The sequence below is a fragment of the Acipenser ruthenus genome, chromosome 2 (assembly GCF_902713425.1).
Source record: "Acipenser ruthenus chromosome 2, fAciRut3.2 maternal haplotype, whole genome shotgun sequence".
NCBI lineage: Eukaryota > Metazoa > Chordata > Actinopteri > Acipenseriformes > Acipenseridae > Acipenser > Acipenser ruthenus.
The window spans coordinates 73,275,289-73,292,439 of record NC_081190.1 but is presented as its reverse complement, the minus strand read 5'-3'; the positions used below and the strand labels follow the sequence as shown (position 1 = coordinate 73,292,439).

General features: G+C 36.6%; 1 protein-coding gene across 2 annotated transcripts in view; it reads left to right on the top strand.

Moving 5' to 3' along the window:
• Positions 1-11,303, top strand: part of enpep (glutamyl aminopeptidase) — a 28,809-nt gene extending 17,506 nt beyond the window's left edge. The window contains exons 7-20 of one of the 2 annotated variants that reach the window (XM_034015646.3): positions 9-143; positions 656-721; positions 1,334-1,399; positions 1,900-2,051; positions 2,909-2,991; positions 3,546-3,679; positions 5,229-5,284; positions 5,456-5,606; positions 6,723-6,796; positions 6,890-6,994; positions 7,752-7,922; positions 8,991-9,131; positions 10,211-10,292; positions 10,382-11,303. In XM_034015646.3, coding sequence (XP_033871537.3) covers positions 9-143; positions 656-721; positions 1,334-1,399; positions 1,900-2,051; positions 2,909-2,991; positions 3,546-3,679; positions 5,229-5,284; positions 5,456-5,606; positions 6,723-6,796; positions 6,890-6,994; positions 7,752-7,922; positions 8,991-9,131; positions 10,211-10,292; positions 10,382-10,528 — 1,563 coding nt within the window. In that variant the 3' untranslated portion in view covers positions 10,529-11,303. The remainder of the gene's footprint in view (positions 1-8; positions 144-655; positions 722-1,333; positions 1,400-1,899; positions 2,052-2,908; positions 2,992-3,545; positions 3,680-5,228; positions 5,285-5,455; positions 5,607-6,722; positions 6,797-6,889; positions 6,995-7,751; positions 7,923-8,990; positions 9,132-10,210; positions 10,293-10,381) is intronic. The other variant, XM_059000733.1, reaches the window with a different exon arrangement.
• Positions 11,304-17,151: the final 5,848 nt, after the last annotated feature.

Genomic DNA, 17,151 nt, shown 5'->3' with positions numbered 1-17,151 from the left:
TTTTGCAGCTTGATATGATGGTCATCGATGACGTTTTACCAGTAATGCGAGATGATGCCCTGCTATCCTCCCATCCCATTATAGTAGATGTGTCAACCCCAGCTGAAATAACATCGGTTTTTGATGGTATATCATATAGCAAGGTAATCACTGATATTTACAAGTATAAGAAAAATAAATACATAAACACAAAGTATTGATGTTATTTATTTTAATTAATTTGTATAACAGACTTATTGGGAACAAGGAGACAAAGTGATGTCCAATTAGTTAAATATGATTATTATGCATAAACAGTGCCATCTACTGGAATTGTAGCTTTACTACAAACATGTTTTTGTCAAGGAAGTGCCATATAAATCTTACCACTGGCAGTTATGCTCCAGTGCAGATTGTGCAACTACATTCTAATCCAAAAAATAAATAAAAGCGTTATATGTTAAAAACCAGCATATGCCAGGTGTGCATATAAAACCTCAAAGTAACAGCTTTCTTTGGATGTTTACTGATGGTTTTAAATGATCTTCAGGTTTTATTTTACTGGGGGCTCTGGACCATGAGAATGGGATTCTATCCTCACTTCCTATGCCCCAGGTTACATTTAGGACTCGTAAGTGCCTCCTCAGATTAACAAATCTCATCCACTTCTCCATAGGGTGCATCAGTGTTACGCATGCTTCAGGACTGGATTAGTCCAGAACATTTTCAAACGGGATGTCAGGTAGGTACAGCGTTAATGTACGTCAATGAATGTGCGGATACTTTCACAATATGTTATTGAAAGCTAATTATCTACTGATTAAATAACTTTATCTTGTACAAATCATAGCCTAATCAGACACTTTAAAACAAATTAATCAACATTGGTTTAATTTAATAAAGATTATTATTATCAGGAGGAGGAGTAGTAATAATATTAATATTATGATGTTGGCACATTTATTATTATTTATTTATTTCTTAGCAGACGCCCTTATCCAGGGTGACTTACAATTGTTACAAGATATCACATTATTTTTACATACAATTACATTATTATGTTTTTACTACCCATTTATACAGTTGGGTTTTTACTGGAGCAATCTAGGTAAAGTACCTTGCTCAAGGGTACAGCAGCAGTGTCCCCCACCAGGGATTGAACCCACGACTCTCCGGTCAAGAGTCCAGAGCCCTAACCACTACTCCACACTGCTGCCCCATGTCATTTACTAGATACCAGGTAGCCTAATAAAGTAAAATGCAAGTGTATGCTTTTGGTTATATGTTTAAAGAACACTATTTTACTCTAAATTAAAAGTGCATACAAATATTACATTTTTTATCTTGTTTACAGAACTATTTAAAGGATTTTCAATTTAAGAATGCAAAAACTGACAACTTCTGGGAATCGCTTGCTAAGGTATGTGTCTGCAGAAAAGGGGTGAGCAAAAATCATGAACTAAGGAGCTAATGCTTTCATTTAGTAAATGCTATATTGAAATGCAGTTCTATGCCTGTCTCAATGTAGGAAACCTGTATTTTCAAAAACAATGACAGGTAGAGACCTGAACTCACGTGAACTTACGTAATTTCCCCCGGGCAAACCAAGAGCTCTGACAAAGATTGTCTGAAAAGAATTCCAACTCAGTATCCTCAGTACAATCAGAGGGCTCTGGTACTTGCCCTGTATTTTGTAGTATATTGCTTTTTATTTCGAGGCAAATTTACAAGTACAAGAATACACCTGAAGGAGTGCATTAGTAATGGTACAATCCACTCTACGCACCTGAGACGCTGACTTTCTCTGTGATTACTTAAACAGCAAACCTTTCTGTGCCACCTCATTTTATCATAATGTAAAAATAAAAGAAACACGTCAATGTCTGACTGCACGTGATGGTGTGCTGTTCTCTTGTTTAGGTGAGCGGGAAACCAGTGAAAGAAGTGATGGACACTTGGACAAAGCAGATGGGGTTTCCTTTGCTGAATGTGTCAGAAAGTTATTCCATGACACAAAAGCGTTTTCTGTTAGACCCCAAAGCAGATATCACTCAGCCGCCAACAGATTTGGGGTAATTTTGTTTAGTCTAATCAAAACAGAAAATAACAATAGAATATAAAGTTAAGGGCTATTATAGATAAATAGGAATGGTATTATTTGTGGACAATAATGTTGTGTTGGTTATCATAATGACAATTATTGAGAGCAGTGCCTGCTGATTTATATACAGGCTTAGTTTTCACGCTAGGAGTAACATTTTGCAAAGGTTTTCTTTTCTTTTCAGCATTTTGAGACTGGCTTATTTGAGTTATTTCATGCATTGCACTCATATTTCAAAATGAGGTCAAGATGAAAAAACTATTTAAAGTGGTCTCTCTAAAATACTAGTACACACTTTATATTTACAGGGTTACAGAACAGCAGATTTTTAATTAAAGTGTGAAATACAATCTGTCCAAAAGTTTTCCATTACCTAGAATTTTAGGATTGAGACGATTTATATATATATATATATATATATATATATATATATATATATATATATATATATATATATATATATATATATATAGATATTTTATTTAACATCATGTAATCAAAGAAACTACTAAATGATATTGCAAAAGTCAACCGGAAGCCATGATAGTAGTACAGTATTTAATGTTATATTTTTAAAAATCACATTTTTCAATTTTTGTCAGTTTTTTATTAGTATATGGAAAACTACAAAGCGGTATGTAATTCAATATGTTAACGTAACATTATTCAGAAGTTTAATTCGACTTTATGAAGCAACATTAGTTAATTCTAGAGGGTGATGCAAGATTTTTGGCCATAGCTGTATAGCTCATATTCACCCATAATCAGAAACAAAACATTTTTTTTAACCTTATAGTAGGAATACTGATTCTTTGTATTTTTCTTCAGCTATAAATGGACTATCCCTATACAGTGGCATGCAGTGAACAGTACAAAAAACGGAACCGCTATCTTTAACATGTCAGAAAATGGTAAAGTATAGTAACTATTATTAAGACACAAAAGGCACTGTTTGTTCTTCACATGACTATTGAGTGAGAATTCATTTTTATTGCATTGGTTTCTTAGCGGTGGTGGAAGGGGTGAGGGTTACTGGCAATTACCAATGCGGAAAACCAAATATATTTTGTAATTTTCATTAAGAAACACATGTTTGATACCTTTTAAATTGGGTGCTATGTGGGGAGTTATCTCTTCTCCTGGAATAATATACCACCCAAAGTATATACATTGCCTTATGCTTTTTTGAGACTCTGCATATGTGGGAATGTTAATATTCTGGACAAAAAATCTCTAGAACAAAAATTGTGTAAAGCATGACATGGATTTTAATTTGCAGGGATAGTACTTCAATCTTTTTTTTTTTTTATTATATTTCATTTGGGAACTGCTTACAACAAATGCACTACTGTATATGCTTTGTATTTATGAAGAAAATAACACTTTACTGTTCATAAATGTTGAAAAATATGTTATTGTTACAATGTCTTTTCTTTGAAAAAATATGTTTGGTTTCCATACAAAGAAATTACATTGGCTGGATATTCAACTAATGATGGACTGCTAAAAGTAAATAGAGATCACTTGGGATTCTACAGAGTAAATTATCACACTGAAATGTGGGACAACATTTCTCTCCAGCTGTCCATGGATAAAGGGGTATTTATTTATTTATTATTATTATTACTATTATTATTATTATTATTATTATTATTATTATTATTATTATTATTATTATTATTATTATGATGCTTCCAGGCAGAGTGCTGAAAGTTGGTATAGTTGTTGAGGGATAGTCCAAGATTAACTGGTGTTCGTAAGACGTCAAAATCGCACAGTACAGGGGCTCCCGAGTGGCGCATCCAGTAAAAGCACTCACTAGAGTGCAGGATGCGCTCTACAGCCTGGACGTCGCCGGTTTGAGTCCAGGCTATTCCACAGCCGACCGTGGACAGGAGCTCCCAGGGAGCGTCGTCCGGGGGGAGGGAGGGTTAGGTCGGCCAGGGTGTCCTCGGCTCACCGCGCACCAGCGACCCCTGTAGTCTGGCCGGGCGCCTGCGGGCTTGCCTTTAAGTTGCCCAGAGCTGCGTTGCCCTCCGACGCTGTAGCTCTGAGGCGGCTGCAAGGTGAGTCTGCAGAGTGTAAAGAAGCGGGCGGCTGACGGCGTGTGTTCATCTTCGCCCCTCCCGAGTCAGCGCAGGGGTGGTAACGGTGAGTTAAGCCTAAAAATAACTGGGCATTTCAAATTGGGGAGAAAATAATAAAAACTAATTGGCAACGACTAAATTAAAAAAATAAAATAAAATAAAAAATCGCATGGTACAGACGTCATAATCACAAACTACAAAGCTTCTTCTCCCAAACCGCTACCCAGTGGCGCATATGATAGTAGTGTGCTTGTCCTTAAATGGTGTTAAAGGGAAGTTACTACAATAAAAAACATGGTGGCCATGTTGGATGACATCATAAACATACAAAACTGGTTACAAAAACCTTCTTCTCTGAAATCGCTAGACCGACTGAACCAAAAATTGGCACACATGATCCTAGTGTGGTTGTCTTTAAAGATTGTTCAAGGGAAGTTGCTACAATAAAAAAAAAATGGCAGCCACATTGGATGACATCATCAACATACAAAACTGGCTAATAACTCCTTATAGAGTGCAGATAGGGCCATGGTTACTTTGGAACACATATAGTAACTCATGTATGCTCTATCAAAAAATGTAATTGCATGTGACCTTTGACCTCTCCTAAAGGTCAAATGTAAAACTGGATTATAGCTCCTGAGACAGTGGTACTGGTACTGGCATTCTGCACTATTTGCTAAAGTGTTTGGTACTGGTATTGGTACTGGAAGCCATAATGTTGCTGGCAACTCTAGTTATTATTGTTGTTGTTGTTGTTGTTGTTGTTGTTATTATTATTATTTTTATATCTGACATATAACTTTACACCCTACTTGACCTTTTGATTGTAAGTAACTTCAGTTCTAACCCAAGTAATTTGTTGTATTTAAAGAACATATGGCTACATTTTATTTTACCCTCCATTACCATTTTATTATTTGTGCAATGCACATTCATTAACATATTTGTTAAAATATTTTGGTGCTTTAATTTATTTATACTATATAGTTATACTGTAGTTCAGTTATTATGCAAATGTAAAGCCATTGTTAAAGTTCAATTATTGATTTGTTTTAAAGATGTATAGCATTGCTGACCGAGCTGGGCTCATAGACGATGTTTTTTCTCTGGCAAGGTATGTACACAACACTTTTATCTGCTGAGCAAATGCACACAGAGCAGTCACATAATCATATTTAACAATGTGATTTATTATAATATCTTTGGCACACATGGCCTGTCCCATCAATATAATATGATGGTTTGCAGCTCTGTAACAGCAGTGAATTTTGTTTTCTCCTTGCAGGGCAGATCTTCTTGATTATCAACATGCTTTAAACCTCACAAAATACTTGACAAATGAAACAGAATACTTAGTTTGGCAAAGAGTGTCTTCTTCCATATCATACGTGACAGACATGCTGATGAATGATGATACACTTTACAACACATTCAAGGTAAAATAAACTACTGAATCAATAGCTGTCTGAGAAATAACATGAAATAAACTGTCCTTAAAGTTTTGTGTTTAGGGCTAAATGAACCAAGTCAGAAAATGTTAATATACATATATTAACACTGTAATATATATTACCACCCCCACTCAATGGCTAATGTACTAAAAGTAAATGCACTTTGTTCAGCTGATTTCATACATCCCTCCGCTGAGAGCATTTTAATGCATTCAAATAACAGACTGCAGTCGCTGTGTAAAATATACACGAAAATCAATTAAAAAAGCAACATTAGCACTAAACAACACACAACTTACAGAATTGTGGATACAAGTTTTTATAATCAATTCGCAAATGAGAAACTTAAAACCACATATTATTTAGTTCTACAAGTCATTACGTGACACCAGCGTGCAACATTCGCTATAAAGAAACAAATACAATATCACAAAATCATTCATTTAAAAAAAAAAGGCAGCTTGTCATGTTGTGGCAAGAAATTGACAGTTATATGATTAAAAGAGATGAAACTGCCTTATTTGGTTAAAAGAAGGAAACATGGCTAACAATAGTTTGTTCACATCGCTGCCTGCCTTATGCACTTGCCGTGTTCGTTTACCTTAACAATTGAACGTCTCTCGCCAGTGTGGTGAGTTGCCATGGTAACAAGCAGCTTTGTGAGGCGCTCGGTTTGTGCGTCACATGGCAGTGCAGCAGTACTACGTTCCAGCTTTCTGGCGTTGCGCTTTCGCTGCTGGTGAAAACGAGCTGTGACTTTTAAATAATGTCACTTTTTTTTAAAGCCACTACAGCAGGATATAAGGATAGCAACACCATAAATACACTGTAACCCTGGATCTCCTGATTACATAAAATGCAAAGGTTGTTGTTTTATTTTCTGTTTTAGTCCTCACACCCTGGTAACTTTTTAAAACTCGGATGTTTAAACACACAATGTAGCTTCAATACAGATCTCTCGAAAATGAATCTCAGAGTAGACCTGGTACACCTGGGTGTTACTATTATCTGGTACATTAACTTGTAAAAAGATTTATGTTTGAAGAACCACTTGCACGGACTGAGCAAAAGGAATAAAGTTATGTTTGGAATTGTTTTCAGACTTATTTCCGTGATCAAGTTAAACCAATTGCTGACCATCTGGGGTGGGAAGACACAGGATCCCACTTGGACAGGTGATTTTTGTGTGTCTATTTTTAATTCTAAATCTGAAGTGAGAGAAAAGGATTAAAAGGATTTTAAAACCTTTTTCTTTGTTTCTTTGCAAGGTTACTGAGGGAAACTGTCTTGGGAATTGCTTGCCAGATGGATGACCAAGATGCTTTAAATAATGCCTCTGCTTTATTTAACGAGTGGCTTAAGAAAAACATAAGGTGACCATAGATATGTCTTTAGAAATATATACTTCACATACATTCCAACATATGTACATATGTGGTTTAACTGCTGTGCTCATTGAATATATTATTTGTCTTTTATATTAAAAAAAGATATGCAACAGCATGGAAAAAGAACTGTTGCAAATTGTAATCTGACCAACAACATTTCATGTGTGCAAAAAATACATGTTTTAAAAATAAATTGGGGATTGATGGGTGATTGCAAGGTATGGTATGCCATTATTGACAGTATTAGATGTTTCACTTCTTCATCAAGGAGAACAGAAAGAACAAGAAGATGTTTTAGCTGATTTATCCCAGTCTATCAAGATGGAATGTATTATTTATTTTTTAATGGTGTACATATAGCTGTGGACAAATTGATTGGTCACAATATGTCAATATGCATGTCAACTATTATTTAATTAATTCATTAAAGCAAAACAACCAAGGCTGCCTTTATTTGTAGCTGTGGATTGACTAAAATAAAAGAGAGTATAAGGAAAACCCATCCAGGGTATCATATATTTCTATATGATACAATGGGAAAAATCTGTATTTTAGTAATAGGAAAGTATCAATCTGAACCAAACACAAGCAGCTTAATCTAAATTGTATATCTTAGTTAACACTATGTTCACTCCTGGATCCTGGATTTATTGATAAGGTATGATGTACAGTATGCACTCTCTACCTTACACACACACACATAATTCCAGATATAAATCATGAATACCATTTATGATTGCAGCGTTCCAGTTAACCTTAGACTCTTGGTATACCGCTATGGAATGAAGAATTCTGGGGATGAGGAATCTTGGAATGCTATGTTCGAAATATACACCAACACAAGTCTTGCTCAGGAAAAGGACAAGCTGCTGAATGGGTTAGCTTCAGTGCAGGACATCAAGCTTTTGGACAGGTACATTATCTGTTACTAGCTGTAGTACCCGGCGCTGCCCAGGGAAATTCAATATTTCAGTATTTCATGCATGACAAATTGGGGAACGGTAGCCTTATAGTTTCCTATAAGTTACCAATCTTGGGTGTCACACAATGCACTCTGACCCCTTTGCCTTTTTTTAACTTTTTTTTTTTATATGGTTTTTGCCATTTAATTTTTTTTAAAAATTTGTGTTATTTTTATTTATTGATTGGTTTTGTGTGTTTCTTTTGTTTGAGATATGGCTACTGTAGTGATCCAGCAATGGGGTTACTACTCCGGGGGTCAAAATTTTGGATCCAAACATAGCCCTTGACCTTCCCCTGGATGAAGGAGGAGGCCATGCAAAGTTTGGTTGCACTGGCTCCTGCGGGGTCCTAATGCATAAAGGAACAGACAGACAGACAAACTTTCTTCTTTATATATTAAGATTATTAACTACAGGGAAAGGGCCATTTCTTGTCCATGAAAAAGTAACACAAAATGATAGGATCTTAGAACAAAGTCATACAGTCAGAGAAGTGCAAGTTTGCGTTCTGGTTATCAAAGTTAGAGATCTTCACTGGGGATCCACAGGAAGCTTTGTATTGGCTCTGGTGCTAATGCTCATCAGAGACTGAGTCACCTCAGTGCAGTATAGTAGCATTTACTAGCCAGATGCCCAGTGTGCTCAGGTGGAAACTTGCAGGGCTGGCCTACGTCCTCATGCAACCTATAGCTCGCAAATATATTTTGTTAAGCTCCTGGGTCTAAAGATGCACCCTAAAGGTATAATCACTTTAGTTATGTAATTATTGCTAGAGAATGTACCTTGAATATCAAGGGTAATTTACCGTAATTTGTTAGGTTGTGTTTTGATTAGCATATAGTAGAGGTGCCTGCATGTATGAACTTACACATAATGCTTTAACTGTGATAAAGTTGGATAACAGTCTTAAGAGTGTATGAATCTCGGGAATAGATTCCAACAATAATTCTAATGTTTAGATTTAATAAAACCAAAACCTGTTTTTCTGTGTGACTATTATTGACAGGTTCTTTTCACAGGTTCTTAAAATCCATCAAAAATGAAAGTATTGTCAAGAGTCAAGATGTGTTTACCATTGTAAAATATATCTCATATAACGCATATGGAAATACTATGGCCTGGGACTGGACACGGTTGAATTGGGAGTACTTGGTGAACAGGTGTGTCATATTCAGTAATATTGTGGAGGATATTATTATTTAACTGTAATACAGAGACTTCTCCTTTTATTTATGACAAGTATAAGAAGAATGTATTCGTTATTTTGTGTCAACCAAATTCAAGAGATCTTTTAACTCTAACCTCTCAGACTACACTACCCAAAATGTTCTACATCCTGCCTAAAATAGATTTACCCTATTGTATTTGAGATTTATCTTTTATTAGGGAGCTCCCTTAAATCCCTTGTTTAGAAAGATACAGGGTATTAATGCTTGTGACAGGGTAGCCGTCTGCTGCGTGGATGTGTGCATTCACTACTGAGTGACAGGCAGGAGATCGAGATGGAGGTTGAAGTTGATACACCCTGCAGGCGAACAGGATTTATTTACATATCAACACACTGAACAGCTCACATGACAATACCAGCAATGGTTGCGCATGGAGCGCATACAACACAGTGTACGAAAACTTTGGTAGGATCTCCAATCTCTGAACTAATATTCTCTCTTCAATAATAAACTAACATTGCTGAAGAGATTGATCATGGCGGATAAACGGTTAGGGCAGATATGTGACAGAAGGATATGCAATGGGTTACTGTACCTCTATCTGGCACCAATCAAAGTTATGGGTCCCTATAAATGGCAATCTGTTTTTAAAAAGAGATACAGTACTTCAGGAGAATGAATAGTCCCACTTAGTCAGAAAATAGCGTTTTCTAGTCCATTACCTATTGTGACTATTAACTTATTCTAAAAGCTGCCCGAAAGCAAGTATGTTATTTTGGGGGACAAATAATACTTGGGTAGCCATTATTCTCCAAGTAATTGATTTAGGGTAAAATTGTTCTGTGGATAGGAGTGTTCTAGAAGATTCTGGAAAGGTTGACTTGACATAAAACAAGCAACTGCTTTGGTTTTAACTGGTTTAGGGATGCTGTGTGAAAGTTATTTCATAACCGTAGCTTTTGGCAGCTGACTGGAAAAATGATATTCACAGCATTTGGGTCCTATTTCTCTGTTAATAGTTTTTTTGGATCCCAATTTGCTTAGTTTTTTTTTTTTTTTTTTTTTTTCAGATTTACCATTAATGACAGAAACTTGGGTCGTTTGATAAACTCCATTTCAGGAACATTCAATACAGAACTGGAGCTGTGGCAGGTAAAGAGCACAGAATGTTTCCAGATGAGTTATTTTGATTTACTTTAGTGGTAAGCAAAAAAAAAAAAAATGTCTTTTAAACATTGTAGATGCAAAACTTCTTTGAGAAATATCCAGAGGCAGGCGCAGGAGAGACACCACGGAAGCAGGCTCTGGAAACTCTGAATAACAACATTGAATGGGTGAAGAGGAACAAGGATGAGATTCGGAGATGGCTCGACACTATTCCTAAATAAAAACACAATGAACTGCCTGCTGCACAACGGAAGCACTCCAAAAACTAATGTAAATATATAATTGTAAGCTCTGGTGATCTTCAGAAGTCTTTTCCTTATTACTTGGGTATCTCTTTGTGGACATTGTGTATAGAGTACATAATATTGATGTTTTCAGCTGTAGTTGATTGCCTCTAAACAAACTGTATTTACACAACTGAAATTCCAAACAAGCAATGAAACTGTAAACAAATTATTATTTTAATTTGAAAATGTGTCATGTTTTAAGGGACCTCATCTATATAACAGTATCGATACAGATGAATCAACAAGATAGTTAGGACTGGATTCTGGTGATGAAGCACATGTTAACAAATATTTACAAAATGAGAGTGATTCATTTTAAATTTTAGATTCAAAAATTAGATTTTGTAATACATACATACCAAATATAAACTGTGTGTGGGCCGGGCCTTTCATGTGAATCCAATGCAAATGAATGTGAGAATGCAGAGTATCATCAAGCTGGTTGTGAAGATATTAGACTTGATAGTTTACTTGTCAAAAGCAAAATCAATTGGACTTTAACTCTGTTGCATCATCGAAAGGTGAAGTCGAAATGTTTCTTATTATTTGTAACTGATCTTTGAGTGCCAATATTAACAATTAGATCTTGCTTAATTGGTCAGTGGTAAATAGTCGTGGTGGCATCTAGTGTTGGACTTGCAAAACACCAACCATTTATAGAATCAGCCAGAAACATTTTACAAATAATAAAACTTTAAATCCCAGTGTATCTTTTTTGTTACTTGTATGGAAAATAAATATATAAATAAGTAATGTCAATTGAACAATTGTGATATCTGCATACCCTTGCTCAAAGTTATTTTCTATGTGAGTACAAGCTGTGAATACAAACATCTTGCGGTGCTACAAATCACCAGCTGTGTTCTCTCAGGTATAGTTTTGAAATACCTGTCAAAATATTATAAGCATGTATTCAATTCTGGATCTGCTCAGATCAACCTGTCCCTTAACTCCAATGTTTCTTAAACAAATCTAAATCGAATTTAATATCAAACTTGTTTTCAGGCAGGAAATCTATATACAAGTGCCGAGTACATTTATTGGTTAATCTACAAGCCAATTACCGGCAAGTTCCCTTCAGCCTATAAAAGGTATATAAACTAGGGGTGGGCAACAATATGAAAATTGTATATCGATATTCATAATATTGAAGTCTTCCAAAACACAGAAACATATAATAACACAATTGCAATATGAAACATATATATACGTCAACAGATATTTAAATATGAAAAGCAATAACATATTTTAACTTAGTTAAAATAATAATACTTTAATGTGTGATGTTTGCCTACGAGACTAACAGTGATTGGTATGTATAGGGTTTTTTGTATCTTAATATAAAATAAACTTGATTATACTGAGTTTGTATTTTTAGCAGTATTAGTCTCTGTGGGTGTACGTGATTTTATTTATTTTTTTTAATCCCACGATATCGTGGTATGGAAATTAATTATCGGTATCAAAAAATATCAATATTATCAGAATATCGATGTTGGTGCCCACCCCTAATATAAACCTATTTTACACCTCAGTTCTGCCATGTTTTCGAATGACCACTTGTTGTTTATTTGATTACATACCCCCACCGGTCATATCAATGTTGTCCCTTAACTTCGCATTATGGATTCGACTCTCCAAACATAGACCAGTCCAGGATTCGGGAGGAAAACGTCCTGAAAGGAATCGTCTAAAAACCACATCCATCTTACAAAATGTTTAATTTTGCAGCAATTACTTCATTTCATCACTCTGTAGCCAAATGTTTCATGTTCCAGTAATCCTCTGGCTCAAAATCCACAAGGTAAGAACGTAAAAAGCATTGTTGTATTGTTACTTCTCCTTGGAGATGTATAACACCGAAGACACTTTGCTTGTGCAAAATCCCTGTGATGCATAGCCAGTGCTCCGGCAGGACTCATGAATGCCACGAGGTGTAGCCCAATGCGAGCAGTTACCCACATCCGGATTTCAGAAAGAAACTCAAATACATTTTTCAGTCACAACATAACATTCATACTTTACAAGTCAGTCTTTCCAAATGCCGTTTGTACTCCCATGTGTCGCTAGTCCAGTAGGGTGGTCAAATGTTTTGCATACCAGCCTGCCATAGATATATATACTGCATGAAACAAATGCGTAAGAATATCTAGATGGATTTATCTTTTAAATAGCGTCTGCAACAAATTCACGTCTTGACCTTTAACTCGTAAGTGACTCACGAGGTATACTGCAGGAATGCATATATTTAAATGCATGGGGTTTGGTTTATAACGTGCCGAAACGTAGCGTGTTGTAGCTCGTTTTGAGGGGCATTTATTTGTCCATTAAGACATTTTAGTTGTACCTGTTATGCAATGTTTTGTAGTATTTTTAAAGGTCAAAAGTCAGAGCAATGTTTTCAATTTTGATAATTTGTGGGGAGTGTTATACATTTGCCACTGGAAAAACAGGTAATGTGAATCATGTCCAATCATTAGTGAGCAGAGGCAGGACATAAGTATAGGTAAGGGTGTAAGAATAGCTGAATTTCGTGCGATATTGCTAGTTATTGAGAATTAACTATACTGCTGGAACTGTATTTTGTTCAGTACAGAAAAGGTGATATGGAACAGCACTGGCTACAGCAATCTAGGATGGCTAATGAAGTCAGCACAAAAACATGAGCATTCCCAAAGTCACTTGCGAGCCACTGTAACACTCAAAACTTTTGGATGAACCCGGATTGATGTTCAGCTGGATGAGCAGAAGCGTAGGGATTCAATACATCACAATGAGCACATGAGAAAAAATCATGAGGTTCTTAAACGCTTTATTGATTCTGTTGTTTACCTTGGCAAGCAAGAACTGGCACTCAAAGACCATGATGAAGGCACCAATTCTTCAAATAGAGGTAATTAATGTGGAATTACTTTCTCTGATTTCTGGCTATGACAGCATGTTAAGTTATTAATTATCAATAGAGATAGTATTCTTGGGTACATCTAACATTATTATTATTATTATTATTATTATTATTATTATTATTATTATTTATTTCTTAGCAGACACCCTTATCCAGGGCGACTTACAGTCGTAAATAAAAATACATTTCAAGAATCACAGTACAAGTATTAATACAATTAAGAGCAGGATAAAATACAATTACTTCGGTTCTAGCAAGTACAAGTATATGACAAAATATGATTCAATAACGGAGCAGATAACAGTGTCAGTGATAGTTACATCAGGATATAATTAAATACAAAATACTACAGATTAAATAACACTTGTGACAGATTACAGTACTCGAAAGTACATGATTAAATGCAGTAAAATAGGGAGCAGATAAGAGCAAGTAAAGCGCATTTAAGGAAGAGTGATAAGTGTCCAGAGGGAAAAGGAGTTCTACAGGTGCTGTCTGAAGAGGTGAGTCTTGAGGAGGCGCTGGAAGGTGGTCAGGGACTGGGCAGTCCTGACATCTGTAGGAAGGTCATTCCACCACTGTGGGGTGAGGGTGGAGAAGGAGTGGGCTCTGGAGGTAGGGGAGTGTAGAGGAGGTACAGCCAGTCTTTCAGTGCAGGAGGAGAGGAGAGGTCGAGTGCGGGTGTAGGGAGAGATGAGGGTCTGGAGGTAACCGGCTGCAGTCTGGTCAAGGCATCTGTAGGCAAGTACAAGAGTCTTGAACTGGATGCGAGCGGTGATCGGGAGCCAGTGGAATGAGCGGAGTTATGGAGTTGTGTGGGAGAAGCGAGGCAAAGAGAACACCAGGTGAGCAGCAGAGTTCTCGATGAGCTGGAGCGGACGGGTGTTGGACGCAGGGAGGCCAGCCAGGAGGGAGTTGCAGTAGTCTAGGCGGGAGAGTACCAGGGCCTGGACCAGGAGCTGGGTGGCGTAATTGGTGAGGACGGGTCGGATTCTTTGTATGTTGCTCAGGAAGAATCGGCAAGTGCGTGCCAGAGTGGAGATGTGCTGGGAATAAGAGAGGCAGGGGTCCAGGGTGACTCCAAGGTTCTTAGCGGAGGAAGAGGGAGAGAGTGTGGTAGATTCCAGAGGAATGGAGATAGAGAGATCAGAGGAGGAGGAGGAGGAGGAGGAGGAGGGAAAGAAAAGGAGGTCAGATTTAGAGAGGTTGAGTTTGAGGTGATGCGAGTGCATCCAGGAGGAGATAGCAGACAGACAGGTAAAGATACGGGAGGGGATGGTGGAGTCAGAGGTTGGGAAGGAGAGGAAAATCTGAGCATCATCAGCATAGAAATGGTATGGGAAACCATAGGATGCAATGAGGGGGCCCAGGGAGCGGGTGTAGAGAGAGAACAGGATTCAGAACGGCTTAATATCTTTGGTGCCTCAGGTTCATGTTGGAAATGCAGCTCAGCTGTCTGTGTTTTCAGGTATATGACTGACAGTGGCCCGAAAGAACAGTTGTTCTGTGAAAATGTATTATATTTACTAAAATAATAATAATAATAATAATAATAATAATAATAATAATAATAATAATAATAATAATAAAATGTTTTTAAAAAGACCAAATTCCCATTGGGTTTATTTTTTGTTTTAGAGTCTATTGATTTCTTTACTATTACTATGCAGGACAGCCGCTATAAGATTAAAAATGTGCATATATCTAATGACAAAACTGGGTTCAAAATGTTCCGAGGAGGATCTACCCTGTGGTACTTCATTTAAGCTACAGAGACATTTCTACACGTTTCTACAAAAGCTGCTTGTCGCCTTAGAATCTATTATACTTACTTCTCTAATTTATTGTTTGTAACCCCTGATAAACTGGATGTTCTATCACTCACTCACTCACCAATCCTCCAGATCAACGAACCATCTCAACAAATCCAATAGAACATCTATTCTAATTTGCAAATGTCACTGCAGGACATCTAAAGATCTGTTCCAACCTACATCCTCCAAAGCACCGATCACAAAGGAGTCCTAAGTCTGTCAACTCTGCGCTCCAGGTGCTTCTCCCCATTCAAGGATGTCCTTCTAGAAACAACGTCATCACTGCTACCGTGAGTTGCTCTGGCATGGCGAAATCACCACCTAAACCAGTTCCTCGATCCATTATCGGACCTCCGCATTGGAGACCTTCATTTCAATCTCAGCTGTCGGTCTTGGTCTCTGTGGCACCGGGATGCTCCAATTAGTTTTACTTTACTTATTTTTCTTCACCCATTGTTTGGGTTCAATGTTTTTGGAAATCTGTAAGATTTTGTATTATAATAAAGGTGGTTATTTAATGCAAGATTTTCCTGACTCAATTGGCAATTAAATGGATGTTTTCCCCCTTGTGATGTTACAAATTACATAAATTAAGCAAGACACAACTAGGCTCAGCTTCTCACTATTAATGTCACTGCTGTGTAAATTATAATGATTTGCACATGGTTTACACCACTTTTTTTACAATAAAAGCTACTCCACACAGCTTTTTGCCAAATGTAGTACTAGATAAAAACAAATGTTAATGAGTCGCTTCCATTTTGAAATTCAATAGCATAACCTTCACACGTCTTTTTTTTTTACTTGTTACAATGTAACACTGTGTACACAAATACATTGCAATCATAAATCACGTCAAAACCTCAGGACAGGGTTTAAATAGATGTATTACAGTATATACAATTTTAAGTAAGCAATTGAGCCACACCTGCCCAACATCAAAAGTCCATGACAAAAACAAAAATGATTAAACTACTGATTAGTGGGGAAAAATGATCATGAAATAAAACAATAAATGCTCATTTATTTAGTAATGATTCTTAAAGAGTAAATAGCAGGGTTCCAAAAAAATATAGCATCCACGTCTCTGCACGGTGCTACAACTGTTTAAATGATGTACCTGTAATTTTTGTTTTTAATCGTTAACATCCTGACAACTTTTTACACTTATAACTTTAAAGTCTGTTTCAAAGCTCTTTTCAAAATGGCCGCTGTAGTGCACTGATGGTGTAAGGATTATTGCCCACATTGTCAAACAGGTAACACAGCAATGACCACCCATGATGTAGTATGGAACAGAAAAGCCAGAGTATATTGTTATGTTTCTTTTAATCGCTCTTCCTGCAGTGATCTAGAGCAGTGCTTCCCAACCCTGGTCCTGGAGGACCACCTACCCTGCTGGTTTTTGTTCCAACGAGCTCTCAATTACTTAATTGAACACTTAATTTAAGTAAGAATTTGTTTAAATTTGACTTTTTAAATAATGTAACTTATAAAAAGTTGGAGAATTCAAGTTCCTTATACAATGTTATGCTTAACTTGGAACCCCAACTGTTTAAAATAATTAAAAGGCACTGATTAGGCAAATTATTAGTTCAATTAAGTAATTGCAAGCTTGGTTGGAACAAAAACCAGCAGGGTAGGGGGTCCTCCAGGACCAGGGTTAGGAACCACTGATCTAGAGGACAGATCTCAATCCCCAGTGCACAACAGCGGACATTATTATTTATTTCTTAGCAGACGCCCTTATCCAGGGCGACTTACAATTGTTACAAGATATCACATTATTTTTATATACAATTACCCATTATACAGTTGGGTTTTTACTGGAGCAATCT